The sequence below is a fragment of the Macrotis lagotis genome, chromosome 1, assembly GCF_037893015.1.
Source record: "Macrotis lagotis isolate mMagLag1 chromosome 1, bilby.v1.9.chrom.fasta, whole genome shotgun sequence".
In the NCBI taxonomy this organism is placed as follows: domain Eukaryota; kingdom Metazoa; phylum Chordata; class Mammalia; order Peramelemorphia; family Peramelidae; genus Macrotis; species Macrotis lagotis.
Window position 1 is genome coordinate 596,664,330 of NC_133658.1, and position 16,987 is coordinate 596,681,316.

Here is a 16,987-nt window from a genome sequence, read left to right on the forward strand (position 1 = left end):
ATCGTACATTGCTGTAGTCATATACTGCAGTTTCTTTTGAAACCTATCCTAATCCACTGATCCATTACTCTATTTCTTAACCAGTACCAGGAAGTTTTGATGACTGCTGCTTTATAGTATAGTTTTTAGATCTAGGCCACCTACCTTCATATATATATATATATATATATATATATATATATATATATATATATATATATATATATATATATATACACATATATATAATATATATAATATATAATATAATATAATATATATATTATTATTATCAGTTCCCTTGTTATTCTTGCCCTATTATTGCTCCAGATGAATTTTGCTGCTATTTTTCCTAACTAGGAAAAGTTATTTGGTAGTTTGATCAATATGGCACTGAACAAGTAATTTAATTTGGGTAAAATTGTAATTTTTCTTACATTAGCTCACCCTAACCATGAGCATTTTACATTTTTTCCAATTATTTAGATCTGACATTATTTGGGTGAGAGGGACTTTATAATTGTGCTCATACATTTTCTGGGATTGTCTTGGGAGATTGATTCTCAAGAATTTAATTTTGTTTATAATTATTTTAAATTTAATTTCTTTTTCTATTTCTTGCTCTTGGTCTTTCTTGTTCATAGATAGAAATGCTGGTAATATTTATATATATTATATATATATATATATGTTTATTTTAAATTCTGCTTTTTTGAGGACTTTGTTAATTGTTTCTTGGAGATTTTTAGATGATTTTCTTGGGTATACAAAAATAACATCTGAAAAGAGTGAAAGTTTTGCTTCCTCATTTCTAATTCTGATTCCTTCGATTTTTTTCTTCTCTTATTCCTATAGCTAGCATTTCTAATACTATATTGAATAGTAGTGGTGATAGTGGGCATCCTTGTTTCAACTTTGAATCTATTGGAAATGCTCTTGCTAATGGTGTTAGAGTGATATTATTTATTATTTTAAGGAAAACTCCATTTATTCCTAAACTTTTAGTGGCTTTTAATAGGAATGAATGTTGTATTTTATCAAAGGCCTTTTCAGCATCTATTGAGATAATCATGATTTCTATTGGTTTTGCTATTGATATGTTTAATCATATTGAGTGTTTTCCGAATGTTGAACCATCCCTGCCCATCTGGTATAAATCCAACCTGATCATACTGTATTAACCCAGTATTAACTTTTAGTTTCATTGCTAAAATTTTATTTAAAGATTTTTGCATCATCATTATTCATTAACAAGATTGGCTTATAATTTTCTTTGTCTGTTTTGGTTCTTCCTGGTTTAGGTATCAGTATGATGTCGGTGTCATAAAAGGAGGTTGGCAGAACATCTTCCTCTCCTATATTTTGAAACATTTTATGTAGAATAGGAATTAATTGTTCTTTAAATGTTTGGTAAAATTCACTTGTAAATCCACCTGGACCTGAAGATTTATTCTTAGATAGTTTTATTGATGGTTTCTTCCATTTCTTTTTCTGAAATGAGGTTCTTTAAGTAATATAATTCCTCTTCTATTAATCCAGGCATTTTGTATTTTTGTAAATATTCATCCATTTCACTCAATTTGTCCACTTTATTGGTATATAATTAAACAAAGTAGCTCTGAATTATCTCTTTAATCTCCTCCTCATTGGTTATCTTCAGATTATCCAGAGGTTTGTCTGTTTATTGGCTTTTTCATAAAGCCAATTCTTAGTTTTATTTATGAGATCAATGCTTTACTTTCTTTCAAATTTATTAATCTCTCCATTGATTTTCATAATTTCTAATTTAGTATTTAATTGGGGGAATCTTTAATTTGTTCTTTTTCTACTTTTTTTTAAAAAAGGCTGCTCAAAGTTTATTAGTTTCTGTTGAGAATAAAGTAAAGGAAATTACTGAGACTGCTGGAAAGCACATAGGTGATTCAGATAGTAAAAAAAAAAACTGTGGTTTCTTTTATTTGATTTTTGGTGTTTTGCTTTTGTTTTCCTTTTTTAAAAAAACACACACACACACACACACACATTGCGACTACTTCTACACTTAAACAGCCTGTCTATTCTAAGGAAATAGGTGGGAGAGGAAAGGGGAGGAGGAGGGGAGGGGAGGGGAGGGGGAAATGGGCTCTGATGCCTAGCACACTTCAGAAGCGGGGGGAGCAGCAAGGAGGGTTCTGCTGCTCATGCAGAAGGCCCAGTGTTGGTTTTACTGGGCTCGCTGACATGCCACTTCCTCATGGCCTCCTGAGCCAGGACACAGGTGATCGTGCCTTGAGCAACCTGGAAAGTTCCTGAGTTCTCTGGGGATTCCAATACTGTTGTCATGAATGGATGATTTGACTTTCCGAAGAAGAAACTTGCCCACCAATGGCCTGGGTCTGATTTAGGAAGATCTGGATGGTGGGGGATCACTTCCCCAGAGTACTCAGCACTTCCACAGGAGCTGTTGCTGGAAGTGGAACCCAGAAGCCTTCGGTAGTAATCATGGGTTGCTACAAGTGAACCGCTGGGTGGGATTGCTGCCATGTTGCTTGTTCTTCTTGTGATGATGTAAACCTTAGTGGTGGCTCCCGAGCAGCCCCTGTCAGGCAGAGGGCTGCGGGGGACCATCACGGGTGACCTGGCTCGGCGGAAAGGGGTGCTAGGCCACAGAGCCCATTTGTAAAGGAATCACGGGAGGAAATTCCACGGCAACGGAAAATACGAGAGTTCTTTGGGTTTTCTTTTTCTAACATTTTTAGTTGCATACACAATTCATTCGTTAGAAAGATTTTATTTATTTTGAGTTTTACAATTTTTCCCCTAATCTTGCTTCCCTCCTCCCACCCCCACAGAAGGCAGTCTGTTAAGTCTTTACATTATTTCCATGCTATGCATTGATCTCGGTTGAATGTGATGCAAGCGAAATCATGTCCTCAAGGAAGAAAAATAAAGTAAAAGAGAAAGGAAAATTACATAATAAGATAACAGTTTTTTTTCCTAAGTTAAAGGTAATAGTCTTTGTTCTTTATTTAAAATCCACAATTCTTTCTTTGGATACAGATGGTATTCTCCATCACAGATAGCCCCAAATTGTCTCTGATTGTTGCACTGATGGAATGAGCAAGTCCATCAAAGTTGATCATCGCCCCCATAGTGCTATTAGGATATAAAACGTTTTACTGGTTCTGCTAATTTAGCTCAACATCAGTTTTTGCAAATCCTTCCAGGTTTCCTTCAATTCCCATCCGTCCTGGTTTTTAAAAGAACAATAGTGTTCCATCGCATCCATATACCACAGTTTGTTAAGCCATTCTCTAATTGAAGGGCCTTTACTTAATTTCTAATTCTTTGCCACCACAAACAGGGCTGCTATGAATATTTTTGTACAAATGATGTTTTTACCCTTTTTTAAACTTTATTTTTTTTATTTTAGGCAATGGTGTTAAGTGACTTGCCCAAGGTCTCACCACTAGGCAATTATTAAGTGTCTGAGGCTGGATTTGAACTCAGGTACTCCTGACTCCAGGGCTAGTGGTCTATGCACTGCACCACCTAGCCACCCCCCATGTTTTTAACCCTATTTCATAATTTCTTTGGGGTAGAAACCCAGTAGTGGTATTGCTGGATCAAAGGGTATACACATTTTTGTTGGTTTTTTTTGATGCAATTCCGAACTGTTCTGCAGAAACATTGGATGAATTCACAACTCCACCAACAGTGTATTAGTATCCCAGATTTTCCCCATCCCATCCAACATTGCTCATTGTCCTTTCTGGTCATATTGTCCAGTCTGAGAGTTGTGATGTGGTATCTCAGAGATGCTTTCATTTGCATTCCTCTAATTAATAATGATTTAGAGCAATTTTTCATATGTCTATGGATCATTTTGATCTCCTCATTTGTAAATTGCCTTTGTATATCCTTTGACTATTTTTCCATTGGGGATTTTTTTTTTCAAAATTTGACTCAGTTCTCTGTATATTTTAGAAATGAGTCCTTTGTCAGAAATACTAGTTGTAAAAATTGTTTCCCAATTTACTACATTTCTTTTGTTCTTGGTTATCTGTACAAAAGCTTTTTAATTTAATGTAATCAAGATTTTTTAAATGATGTTCTCCATCTCTTACTTGGACATAAATTGCTTCCCTTTCCATAGATCTGAAAGTTAAACTACTCCTTGACCTTCTAGTTTGCTTATAATATTGTTTTTTATGTTTACATCCTGTATGCATTTTGATCATACCCAAATCATTGATGATGTCTTTCTCTATTTTATTCAAAAAGGCATTTAGAGATATAAAGATTCTCTTCAAAACTGTCTTGTCTACATCCCATAAATTTTGGCATGATGTCTCATTATTATCAATTTCTTGGATATAATTTTTTATTATTTCTATTTTTTGCTGTTTGATCCACTGATATTTAAGATAAATTTATTTAATTTCCAATTAGTTCTTGATTTATCTTTCTATGACTCTTTATTACATTTAATTTTAAATTCATTATGTTCTGAGAAATGTGTATTTATTATTTTTACATTTCTGCATTTGATTATACGATTTTTTTATGCCCTAGTACATGGTTCCCTGCACTCCTGAGAAAAAGCTATATTCTTTTTCATCCCCATTAATTTTTCTCTAGAGTTTTATCATATCTAAATTTTCTATGATTTCATTCACCTTCTTTATTTTGCAGTTAGACTTATCTAGTTCTGAGAGAGGGAGACTGAAGTCACCCACTATTAAAGTTTTTATGTTTATGTCTCCTTGTAATAACCTTGGCTTTTCCTTAGATATTTGGATGCTATACCACAATGTGTATAAATATTTAGTAATGATAGGTCCTCATTACCAATGGTGCCTTTTAAGAAGATGTAGTTTCTTTCCTCATCTCTTTTAATGAGATTTAATTTTACTTTTTACTTTATCTGAAATTAGGATCACTACCCCTGATTTTTATACTTGATCTGAGGCATAATATATTTTGCTCCAACCTTTTACCTTTCCCTTATAACTCTGCATTAAATGTGTTTCTTGTGGCCAACATATTGTAGGATTCGTGCTTTTGATCCATTCTGCTATCTGTTTCTGTTTTGTGAAACAGTTTATCCCTTTCACATTTACAGTTAAAATGACTAATTCTGCATTTCTCTTCATGCTATCATTCTCCATTTATATTTATCTCTTTCCTTTTATCTTTTCCCTCACAAAAATTTTAAACAACTTTCCTCTTTGAGTTATATTTTGGAAATTTAACTTTCAGTTCATTTTCACTTATACTTTCTTCTTCCCTGTTATCAGTTCCTTTTCCCTTTTTCTTTCCCTTTCCCTGTTTTCCCACATCCTGTAGATTTGGTAAGATTTTTAAACCCAAGTAGGAATGCATCTTATCCCTCTCTGTGCCAAATCTATTGAATAGAATTTATCCAGCATTCACATTCTTCCTTCTTTCCCTCTCAAATTATAAATTTTTCTGCCTCTTCCCTTGGTGTTATCACTTCAATACTATAAATCAGGTATTATCAATCACATTTTGATTGTTTGATTGATCATTAAGCTCATATTGTCATCAAAATACCATCACAGATTGCTTACATGATTGATTGATAAGCATTGACTCAAATTGCATCAAATTATAATTATAATACTATTTTTACCTTACTCCCTTTTCAAGTATCTTTCAGGTACCCACAATCCTCCATACGATTTGAAGTATCATCCAAAGCCATATCATTTCTTGAACTATTTGTGCCCCTCTCCCCAGACCTATTTTCTCTCACTCTTTGACCTTCCCCTCCCTCTCTTCCACTCAGGATCAGGGTAAGTGAATCAAAACATATTTTCTTTCACACTTTACTTTTTCCCTCCCCACCCAGGTAGGAATTTAATACCTTCTTATGTGAAACAAGGTTTATTATCTCTCCTGCTTTACTGCCCCCTCCTCACTCAGGATAGTTAGTGTTAAGTGAAGCTTGGGCTAAGTCAGACCCTGATCTAATTAACTCTAAGAATCTTAGGATCTCTAAGTAATGGGAGGCTTAGAAGGTCTCACTTGAAAACTTTACAAATAATTGTAAGTTATGGGAGACACTGACTCAGGAACTCACACTTTAAGATGCCCTCATTAGACAAGGCTAAGCACAGTTTAATTAAAGTGGGTCAAAGGATAATGAGACACTTAAGTTTAAAGTGAACACCCATGTTTTTCTTCAGAACTTTTTGTCTCAAACATAGGATGTCATCTTGGACCTCTTCAATGGAGAGATAAGACCTAACTATACCCATATCATTTAAGTACTTTTTCTTCAATTATATTTGACCTTTTAATTATCCTAAAAGAAATAAAGTTCCAAAGAATTAGGAGGGTTATACCTACTCTTTTAAGGTTGTATACAATTTGATGGTATTGTTCAACATATGCTTTGTTTTGTTTTTTTCCTTCCCCTTTTATTTACCTTTTTTTGTGCAACTCTTGAGTCCTGTAGTCCTTTATTTGATTGAATTCTCTGTTCATTCTGTTCCTTGTGTCAGGAAGTTCTCAAAGTCCTCCATTGCCATGAACATGAATATTTTCCCCTGACAGTATATGCTGAATTTTGCAAGGTAATACATTCTGTGTTGTAATTCCAGGTCCTTTGCTCTCTAGAGTATGACATTCCAGATATTTTGATCTTTCATTTTTGAAAGCTGATAGGTCCTGTGTGTCTGATTGTGCTTCCTTTGTATTTGAATTGCTTTCTTTTTGCTGCTTGCAATCTTTTCTACTTTATTTGAGAGTTCTGGAATTTGGGTATTACAGCCCTTGGGGTTTTTATCCTGGATTTTCTTTCTGGAGCCTTTCTGTGGATTCTTTCAATGGTTATATTGTTATCTTGTTCTATTAGATTTAGACAGTTTTCCCTTATAATTTCCTACATGATATTTTCCAGTTTCTTCTTTTTAATCTGAATTTTATAGTAGTGTGATGATTCATAGATTTTCTCTCCTGTATCTATTTTCCATTTTTCCTAAAAGGTATTTTACCTTTTCTTCATTTTTTTTCATTTTTTTTTGTTTGATGGAAGCTTATAGTCTCATAGATTCATTGGTTCCTATTAGTTCAATTCTAATCTTTAGGATTTTATTGTCTTCAATTAGCTTTTGTGTTTCCTTTTACAGTCGATTAATTTTACTTTTAATGGAGTTGATTTCTTTGGTCAATTTTTCATGATTTTCCTGCATGACTTTCATTTCTTTTTTCCATTTTTCTTCTTCCTCTAGGTTTTTAAATTCTTTTTAAGCTGTTCTATGAGTTTATGTATTTGAGTATAATTTATAGACTGTTTTGATACTTCCCCTGTGAGTGATTCCTTTCACTGCTTTCTTTTTCAAATTTGACATTGTCATCATCTTTGGCTATAAAGTAGTTTTCTATAGTGAAGTCACTTTTAGCTTTTCTTGCCCATTTTTTTTTGTTTTACTCCTAGGGTATAGGTAGATCCAAGTTTGTTTGTTTGTTTGCTGGGGCTGGGTTCTAATCCATGTCTTGTCTTGTCATTGGTCAAAATGTTGCCTATGCAATCCAGACTTGGCTTTGCAGAGGTTTATTTCCTCTTTTCTGTCCAGTTCTGACTCAACACTGGTTTCCAAACAAGTCCTGTCCTTACCCCAGTTTTCTCAGGATTCAGACTTTGTTTGGGGTTGGGCTCCTCCCTGTTGCATTATTCCCAGGACCTCTGCTATTGTTAAATCATCTGGACCTGGATTGCACTGTGGCTAAAAGCCTCTTGCTGGCTTTCTGGCTCTCCTGCCTCCTGGACTTTATTTCCCCTTTCCCCCAAAAGAGACATACCTTCATTGAAGATCCTCTTACAGTGTCTATAGTTGAAAACTTCTTTGAATCTTCTCTTTTTCTTGGTGAGATCTGCAGTTTGAATGTCAGATTAGAGGCTTCATTTATCTTTGGTAGGGAAAAGCTCCAGGATCATATTAGCTTCAAGCCAACATCTTGGGCTCTGTCCAGCAATAATAGGCAATCAGTGTTAAAGTGACTTGCTCAAGGTCAACCAACTAGTAAGTGGCAAGTGTCTGAGGCTGGATTTGAACTCCTATCCACCTAACTCCAAGGCCAGTGCTCTGTTCACTAGAGCCATCTAACTACCCTACACTAAGTATATACCTGTAAGGACCAAATGACATGATAATTGTGAGAAAAATAGCCGAGTGCCTGCCACAGTTTAGTAATGGCATAGCAATAGTTGTATAAATGTTAGCTAATATTATTTTTGAAAAGTCATGGCTTTGCAAGATGCCTGCTCCCTAATATGGCTTCAGAAATGTTAAACATTTATGCAAAATAAAGGTGTACATTAAGGTTAGTTTTATTTGTAAATGTTTTTAGATACTCTGTTTCAATATTAAACATTTGTTTATTTAATTTATATCTTTATTTAAATTAAAATTTATAAATGTAAAATCATTTACATTTAAAACTTATTTCTATGTACAATATTTGACTAGTAGAGGCAATTTCTTCTAAAAAAAGAATGACAATTGATTTAAAATTCAAATGAAGTTCAAAGAATTAATAATACCTGAAATGAGGATAAAACAACTCCACTTTTTTGGGTGGGGGATGAAGAGGAAATTTATCCTTCTGGGAGGACTTGAGCATATAATAGAATGAGGGTTGACCTATAAGTTAACATTAGCTGCTCTTGCCAGATTGCTTTTGAGAAAATGAATGAACTGTTAATTTTCCTTTATTTCTTTCCAGATGATTTATAAAGTTTCCATAGGTGCACAAATCTTAGTTTAAAAGCCATCCAAAAACATTATGGTCTTAAGAGTAAAAGTAACCCTCTTTTGGTCTTAACCAGGCTTTTCCTTTTAAGATAGGGGCATTGGGGCATTTCAGATATCTGTTAAGGGGCATTTGGATCTAAATCTATATCTGTCTATCATCTATCTATCTATCTATCTATCTATCTATCTATCTGTATATGTATGTACATGAAACCTCATTTACTTGCTATATTTGGTCATTTTATTTGTTCATCCCTAAGTAGTTTTTTGATTTATAGAATTCTGATTCCTATCTTTGGGACCAAATCAAATGGTCCATGGACTGGACTTGCTTTTTCTTGCTCCAGCTTTAAAAGGATTGCATATTACAAATGTGATTCATGTAGACGCAAGTGTGTCTCAAGTATGGACAAAAATAGAAGTCTCATTGCTTTAAAGACTAGAATGAAAGTAGAAGGATAATGGAAAAATAGAATATTTTTAGCACCTAAAAGGAAGCATCCAAATCTACTTGTTCTATCCAGGGACAGAGAGATTTCCCTGAAATAACATCACAAGATGTTGGAAGCAGTAATGATTTATGCTGAATTTGAGTCTCTGCTTTGGAAGCTTGCAAGAAGAGGCAAACACTGGTGCACCAAAGACTGTAATGATGGTGATTTTAACAGGAGAGAAAATTGTTGTCTAAGAAAGACATTTTTCTTCTTCTGGGATAGCCTGATCTGGGAACTTGAACGTTTCACTCAATTAAGTTCCCTAAAGCAATATTCTGTACTGGTTTTATTTTATAATGGTTAAAATTTTTATGCTTGACTGCATTAAAGGGCATCTCAAATTCTTGATCAGGTCCAAATGATACATTATAATTCTTAGAAATGTGTAATCCCCTTTAAACTCCTTTTTGTATGTCTGTGCATATAATAAAGGTTTTTTTTAATACTTCCTACAAAAAAAGCAGTTATATGCTGGATTGTTTTCTTTTTGAGATAAATTTTCCCCAAATCATTAATATATATATATATATATATATGTATATATATATATGTTCGTTATGTTTGCTTGCCAAATCTGAATGTATATGTGCATGCATATATGTATATACACATATGTATGTAAATGAATTTTTCCATCTCAATATAGTTAGAATAAGGACTTGATTAAATTTTAATGTATAAATAGGATGTTCTTTAATACATTAGTATCTTTAGTATATACAAAAAAATTCTTCAAGTAATTCATTGAATCAAGCATCCAGCATATCCAGGAGTTCACAAAGACATAGCTAGTTAAGGAAATTTTCTAAATTCTTCCTATTATGCATGAATTAGCCCTTGCTCAATAATAAAGGATAATAGTGATTTGGTCATTGAATGAAAGGCATCTGAAACTATCAGAAAATATCTTTTGACTGGCTTAGAGAATTATTCAAAGACCTTTGTCTTATTAATAAAAAAAACAGTAAGACAATTTGAAATTGGCTATTTTAGAAGTAGAACAGTCTATTGGTGAAAGATAGAGGAGTATTCTCAATTTGAGAGTGGGTAAAAGCATACTCTTATATATGTAATAATATTAGATGCTGAGGGGGAAGAGAGAGTGAGATTAATGTGAGTATTAAACTTCAAGCATCCAGGTGACTTTGAGTTCAAAAAGAGACAAGACTTCCAGTTGGGAGCAAAGAGGAAGCATATGGAGAGACATGGATAAGAGAAGAGAAAGTTGCCAAAGGTAGGTATTTTCAAAAACATGATCCCTGGGTCTGGAGACAAGAAAGGATTTTTAGGACATTTACCAATTCATAAGGTAGAAAGGTTCTGAGCTACCCTTTGCCATATACAATTCTAGATGTGTGCATCTAGGTCTTAGAATACATATTGGCCTCTAAATTTAAGTCCATCCTTTCCATGGATCATATGTCAATTTGTAATAGAGTGCAGCCTTTTTTTGGGGGGGATATTTTGTTACTACTATTGTTACTATGTTATTTTGGCATAAAAGCTAATTGAGCCTACTAATAGTTAAAAAGATGCACACTCGATGTTTTAATAATATAACCCTTCAGATATTACCAATAAAACCCTCAGATCATAACCATATCCCCTGAGTAACCAGCCAGTGAATGCAAATGTAGGATGGAAGAACAACAGAAGAGGTAATCATGCATGGGAATGTGCATGGTTGTGTCTGCTTTCCTGAAATTCATTCAACAGTTGCCATTTTCATATATATGTATATATATATATATATATATATATATATATATATATATTTGTGTGTGTGTGTGTGTGTTTATATCATATATAGATATATATGATTCTTGCCAATCTGATGAGCATGAGATAAAACCTCAGAGTTGCTTTAATTTGTATTGATCTAATTGTTAATGATTTGGAACATTCATGGCTATATCAAACTAGGTTATCTTCTTTAGAAAACTACTTGTACATATCCTTTGACACATTATCTATTGGGGCAGCAGCATGGTATAGCAGAGAGAAAGCACCAGTCCTGGAGTCAAGATTACCTGATTTCAAATTTGAGCTCAACTACATGATACTTACCAGCTGTGTGACCTTGGACAAGTCACTTAATCCTGACTGCCTTCAATCTAGGGTCAGCTCCAGTTATCCTGATTCATATCTGATCATCAGAACCAGAGGGCTCTGGAGAAGAAATTGAGACTGGTGACTTAACAAAGCACCTCCTTACTTAAATCCAATTCATATGCATATCATGGCATAATATCCATGATATCATTATCTTAGAGAATGAAGGGCAATCAACCACAATAAAAGCATGAGTGTATGCATGTGTATCTGTGTGTGTATGTGTATGTGTGTGTGTGTGTGTGTGTGTGTGTGTGTGTGTGTGTGTATCTATTCAAAAATATTGAAGGGACCTTTGGCAAGTCACTTAACCCCATTACCTTAAATAGAAGAAATTTTAAAAAATATATTGAAAGCTGGGGTCTCTGAGTAGTTTTGGGATTTATTGGATTTAAGAAACCAAGGTATCTTATAACTTATTTTTAAGTTATTAAAAATGAGTTAAGTAAATTAAAGATAACTGGATTTACAACACAATTTATACCAGATAATCAATATTTTTATCTTTAATCAAAGATAAAATCAAAATTTTATCTTTAACTTATATGACAACTTAAAATATTTTGCCCCATTTGTCTCTATTTCTTATTTAACAGCACAAAAGTTCATTTTGGGTGGTCTCTAAGATCTCTCTCAGGTTTACTATACTAAGACTGTGAAAGGAAAACCACTGAAACTTTATAAAACCTTAGTGGTTTTTGTAATATTGAAAAGCTTCTCTGAGAGGAGTTCTGTGTCTTTCTTTTCCTGTTCTTCATTTGTCATATGCTCTAACTGCTCCTATATTTCCTGATTTCTTTCCTCTAAAGTTAAAATCATTATATATGCAAGCTGTGAGACCTTAGAGGCATCAACAATTCAGATTTTGTTTATTAGTACAGTGTCTTACAACTATATATAGTAGATATACAATGAATATTTATTTAATTGAATTAAACTACTACATATTGTTCTAACAAATTCATCAATCTCTCCCATTCTGAGGAAATTATACAAACAGATAGTTGATAGCTCTGAACTGATAATCACAAAACTCTCTTTTTCTGGCTACAAAACTGAATGTGTTGAAAAGAGAGAGAATAAAAAATGTGATAATACAGCAGAGATATATTTCAATGGAGAGTCAGGTGACTTTCTGTATATGTGTGTGTGTGCATGTGTGTGTGTATATGTGCATAAATACATTTTTACTAAATGTATTATTGAAAGAAAAAATACCTTGAACATTGGACTGTCACATGATATTTGAGGTCTAAGTCAAAAATGATTTTTTTCACATCAAGATTAGTGATAAGTGTCTTTTTATAAAACCTTCTAAGATCTTACCTATTTTGTCAGGTGTATCTGAATTAGAGACTTTGCACCCTTACAAATTAATAGGCATAGAATGTTGTATACAAAGAAGCAAAGACACAATTAGGAAAGATGTTACCAAAGCAGGAATTTTTGTCAAGTTAAATAATAGCAACCAATATATAAAGAAGACTAAATCTTTTAAAATTAAATCAAGTAAGTGGAAATTGATGTCAATAAAGGAAAATTAGAGTAAATACTAGCAGTTACCTCAGTTAATGCTTAATGTGTAAGGTACTGGATTATAACTAGGCGTTTAACTCTTTAAATCTTATATAATTTTTCTATTGCTCTATCAAAATAAATTATTATCTTATCTCTTACATAGTCTTAGAGACTGACCTATGAAACTGAGAGATTCAATGACTTTCTCATGATTACATAGATATTATGTGTCAAGAACCATATCAAACCACATTTTCCTGTCTTCAAGGATAGCCCTCTAGCTACTATATCATGCTTCCTCTCTCTCTCTCTCTCTCTCTCTCTCTCTCTCTCTCTCTCTCTCTCTCTCTCTCTCTGTCTCTCTGTATTTTATTTTTAATTATTTTTACATATAGTTGTACTAATACTAGCTAAAATTATTTTGATTAGTTGATTCAAGGATGCTTATTTTTAAAGGACAGAGATTGAAAATTCAAGGTTCTTTAGATCACATATAAATGAGTTGTTTTGTTGTATGTTCAATGATGAAACATTTAGCTGCAGAAAAAGCACTTACAATAAATCAAAGTCCCTTGGCATTGCCTAACAATTTTGAGCCTTATAGATAATTATAATATATTTTCCCTCCAAATAATTTTGCTACTTTTATGTGATCAAATATTGTTGCTGTCAGTAATGTACTGTTCTGAGGACAAAACTCAGATAGAAACTCAGTGAAAACAATTTAGATAAGCTTGGAGCTGACCTCCCTGTTTTATTATCCCTTATTTTCCTTACTGGTACAAATTATTTTTTTCTCTAATAGCATCAGAACCCTAATATGTATTGACAAAGGACTCATTGAATTGCTCTTTACCAAATCTTAAATTCTGCCCCACAAACCCAATAAATTGATAACATAGGAGATTCAAAGCAAAAAGAAAACAACAAAAGCTATTGTATATTTGCTACTCAATAACTATCAGCTTTGTCTGATCTTTCCCCTTCAAGCATTCCTCAACTTCCCCACAATTTCCATTCCCTCTTGCCAAACAATTTAAATGTAACATTATCTCCAATTTTAACTAACTTTTCAGTTGTTCTATATCTTTATAACCATTCATACACTAGTCCCTTGTCACTCTCTGGCATCCTTAAATTTCCCCATGGAAGTGCTAGTGTAATCAATTATTCTTCATAGGTGATGAGAATTGAATTTTCTCATATCTCTCTTCTTGCTTAATCTGTATATTTCCCAAATTCTTGATACCTGAAGTTCAACCCCCATCATAGGCAATTAATTTATTTTTGTGTAATTATCAAATATAATCCTCAATTATCATATTTTCTTCCCCATCAACCAGAGAGGGCTGCAACCCAAGATATCCAAGATTCATCTCTACAAATGAAAAGTCTTCACAATATTTAAAGTTGATCAAAAGATTTGATGGATGTTTGTCCTTGTTTCTTCATAGACATTGTCCTTTATCAAGGAAATGGCCTGGACTTTTATGTCTTGGATTTTAACCAACTAATTTTTAAGTTAACAGTCAAATTTCTTTGGGTACCAAATATAAACTTCTTTTTGAGAAGACTTGTCAGAAGTATGGGTTTTGTTAGGCAGTTTCATATTTTGATTAAATTACAGTATCTTGTAATATTAGAAATGAGAAATCAATCAAATTTCCCAGTTTTTCATGAATTCTTTTTTTATAAAATTTTTGAACTTAAGCATGGACATGGATATTTACATCTTTTAAAGGGTCATAAATTATGATTATATAGATGACATTTTATTTTCTTCCCAATATTGACTTAGAGTTATCTTGAGTTAGAGTTTCTGTTCTTAAGTTAAAGTTGTTTGGTTAATTCTCCCTTCCTTTTTCCTTTCTTTATTGCACAGTTAAAATAAATCATGGGATTTGAGAACCCTTTAATTTTATTGAATAATTGCTAGCTCCCTCCATATGTTTTATAATTCTTTCCCAGATTCACCTGAGTAGAAGGAATCCTTTCTTCTTTTCTAAAGTAATGCAGACTTTGCACAATTTGTACCTGCCCAAATATCACAACTCTGAAATTTTTATAGAGTTGAATGAAATGATTTGTTTAATTTATATCTTTAGAACATAGACTTACAATATCACATCATTTAAAAAAAATAGGGTGTTTTATTAAAAAAAAACAAAATCTAAAATGCCACATAACTATTATATTAGATATATATAGCAATAACACAATTTCCACATGCAAATATATTGTTTAATTTAGTTTCTATGTCTACTCTTCCTGTTTTTTTAAACCCCTCAAGTCACACTCATGATTTGCTAATTCTTTAACTATACATAGCCTTTTTTCACTTAATGTGTCATATGGCCCTCTCCAATTCACAATAAGGATTGTAAGCACTATCTTTCTATATTACATATTACATATGGCATAATATATGTGATGATATAATTAGCTTCTCTCACTTGTTATCAAATTGCGATATGGTTTTATTTAGGCACTGTCATCAGCTTCATTTCCTAGAAACAAACATACAGCTAAGTACTCTTGTTCTGGGGGATATTCTTCCTAGTGTATTAGATTTATAGTTTTATCTCCAGGGCATCTCTTCCTGGCTGGTCAAAGACCAACAAAACAACCATAAAAACAAAGGGAAACTTTTAAATATGAAAAATCAATATTTTTTTAAGGGGGTGAGGTCCAGTGTGGAAAGGGATGTGATTAGAGGAAGGTAGGGAGGGAAAAGTTATTTTTCAGTCTCCATTTGTGCTCCCCCCCTAGTGAGTCTGCAATGGGCATAGATCATTGTAGGAACATGGGTATATTTCACTAAGTAATACTAAATGTCAGAGATAGGGTCAGGATCATTAAGATCTTCAAAATAATACAACTACAATAATTATCATTGTTTTATCTGGAAGCAATTATCTCAAAGTTATGTATCCATCTCTCATGAAAATCTAGACCATCTATCTTCACTGTTTTGACCTGAATTTCCTTCACAATATGGGTATGTTTTTGGATTAAATCTGGATGAAATCTGTTTTGCAATCACAAATTATGAAGAGCACTAGATTTGTGATCAGAAGAACTGACTTTGAAAATTAGCTTTTGCTACTTATTATTTGTATGGCAGTGGGTCCTCTTTGAGCCTCAGTTATCTCATCTGGAAAATTAGGGGGTAGGGCTTAATAAACTGAATTCTATAATTTTAAAACTAATCTGGGTTATCTCCATCACTGAGGGTCTCTTGCCAGGGTGAAGTCTTTACAGGGATCTTCTATCCCTATGCAGAAACGGGACAATATTCCCAAATGAATCTAGGATAAGTTTACCTGGGTTTTTTTTCTTATTTTTTTTGTAAATCCCTTTGCACTAAACCCTTTATATACACCCAACCTATTATTATTATCTAGCCCAAGATTGTCTGAAGAACTTTTGAGAAAAGGAACAAGTCCCTGTTTTTCTTTCCTATTTCAATACTATAGTATCTTTCAGGTGTAGAACAAAAGTAATGAGTTAGCTAAATTTATAGAAATTCAAATAGAGACTATGATCATTGATTTATCCAAATTATAGAAGTGATTTTTACTTTAGATTAAGGACTGTGTATCATAACTTTAAGATTTATGTTAAGTGTATCATTCTTTTTTAATATAAATATTGTTTGTTTTTCCAACTATTTATATTTATAAATATATCCATCTATCTATCTATATATATCTATATATATATATATCTATATCTATCTATATATATATATATATATATATATGTATGGTAGCTTTCACCACTTATTAATTTTTACAAGGTTTTGAGTTTCACAATTTATCTCCCTCCCTTCTTTCCCTCCTTCCTTCCCTAACAGAAAGTAATCTGATACAGGTTTTACATTTGCAACTTTGCTAAATATAGATGGATATTGAAGAGAGATATTGAGAGAAGAATCAGACCCTAAAGGAACAAAGAATACATTAGAGAGAAAAAAGTGACATAATTCATATCACAATTTTTAAAACTTGAATGAGCTTTGGTCTTCATCTAAACTCTACAGTTCCTTCTCTGGTAACAGATGGTATTTCCTATCACACATCCCTTGAATTTTCTGTGATTATTGCACTGCTGAAATGAACG

At 32.8% G+C, this 16,987-nt stretch overlaps 1 protein-coding gene across 1 annotated transcript; it reads right to left on the reverse strand.

The window, feature by feature from the left end:
* Positions 1 to 2,023: 2,023 nt before the first annotated feature.
* On the reverse strand, positions 2,024 to 2,599 carry LOC141521776 (pancreatic progenitor cell differentiation and proliferation factor-like). Its single transcript, XM_074234670.1, has one exon. It carries the CDS (start codon positions 2,584 to 2,586, stop codon positions 2,158 to 2,160), a length of 429 nt encoding a protein of 142 aa, XP_074090771.1. The 5' UTR covers positions 2,587 to 2,599; the 3' UTR covers positions 2,024 to 2,157.
* Between the last annotated feature and the right edge of the window lie 14,388 nt (positions 2,600 to 16,987).

Excerpts from the sequence above, each read along its gene's own strand:
- LOC141521776 (XM_074234670.1), bottom strand. The coding sequence starts at position 2,586 with ATGGTCCCCCGCAGCCCTCTGCCTGACAGGGGCTGCTCGGGAGCCACC.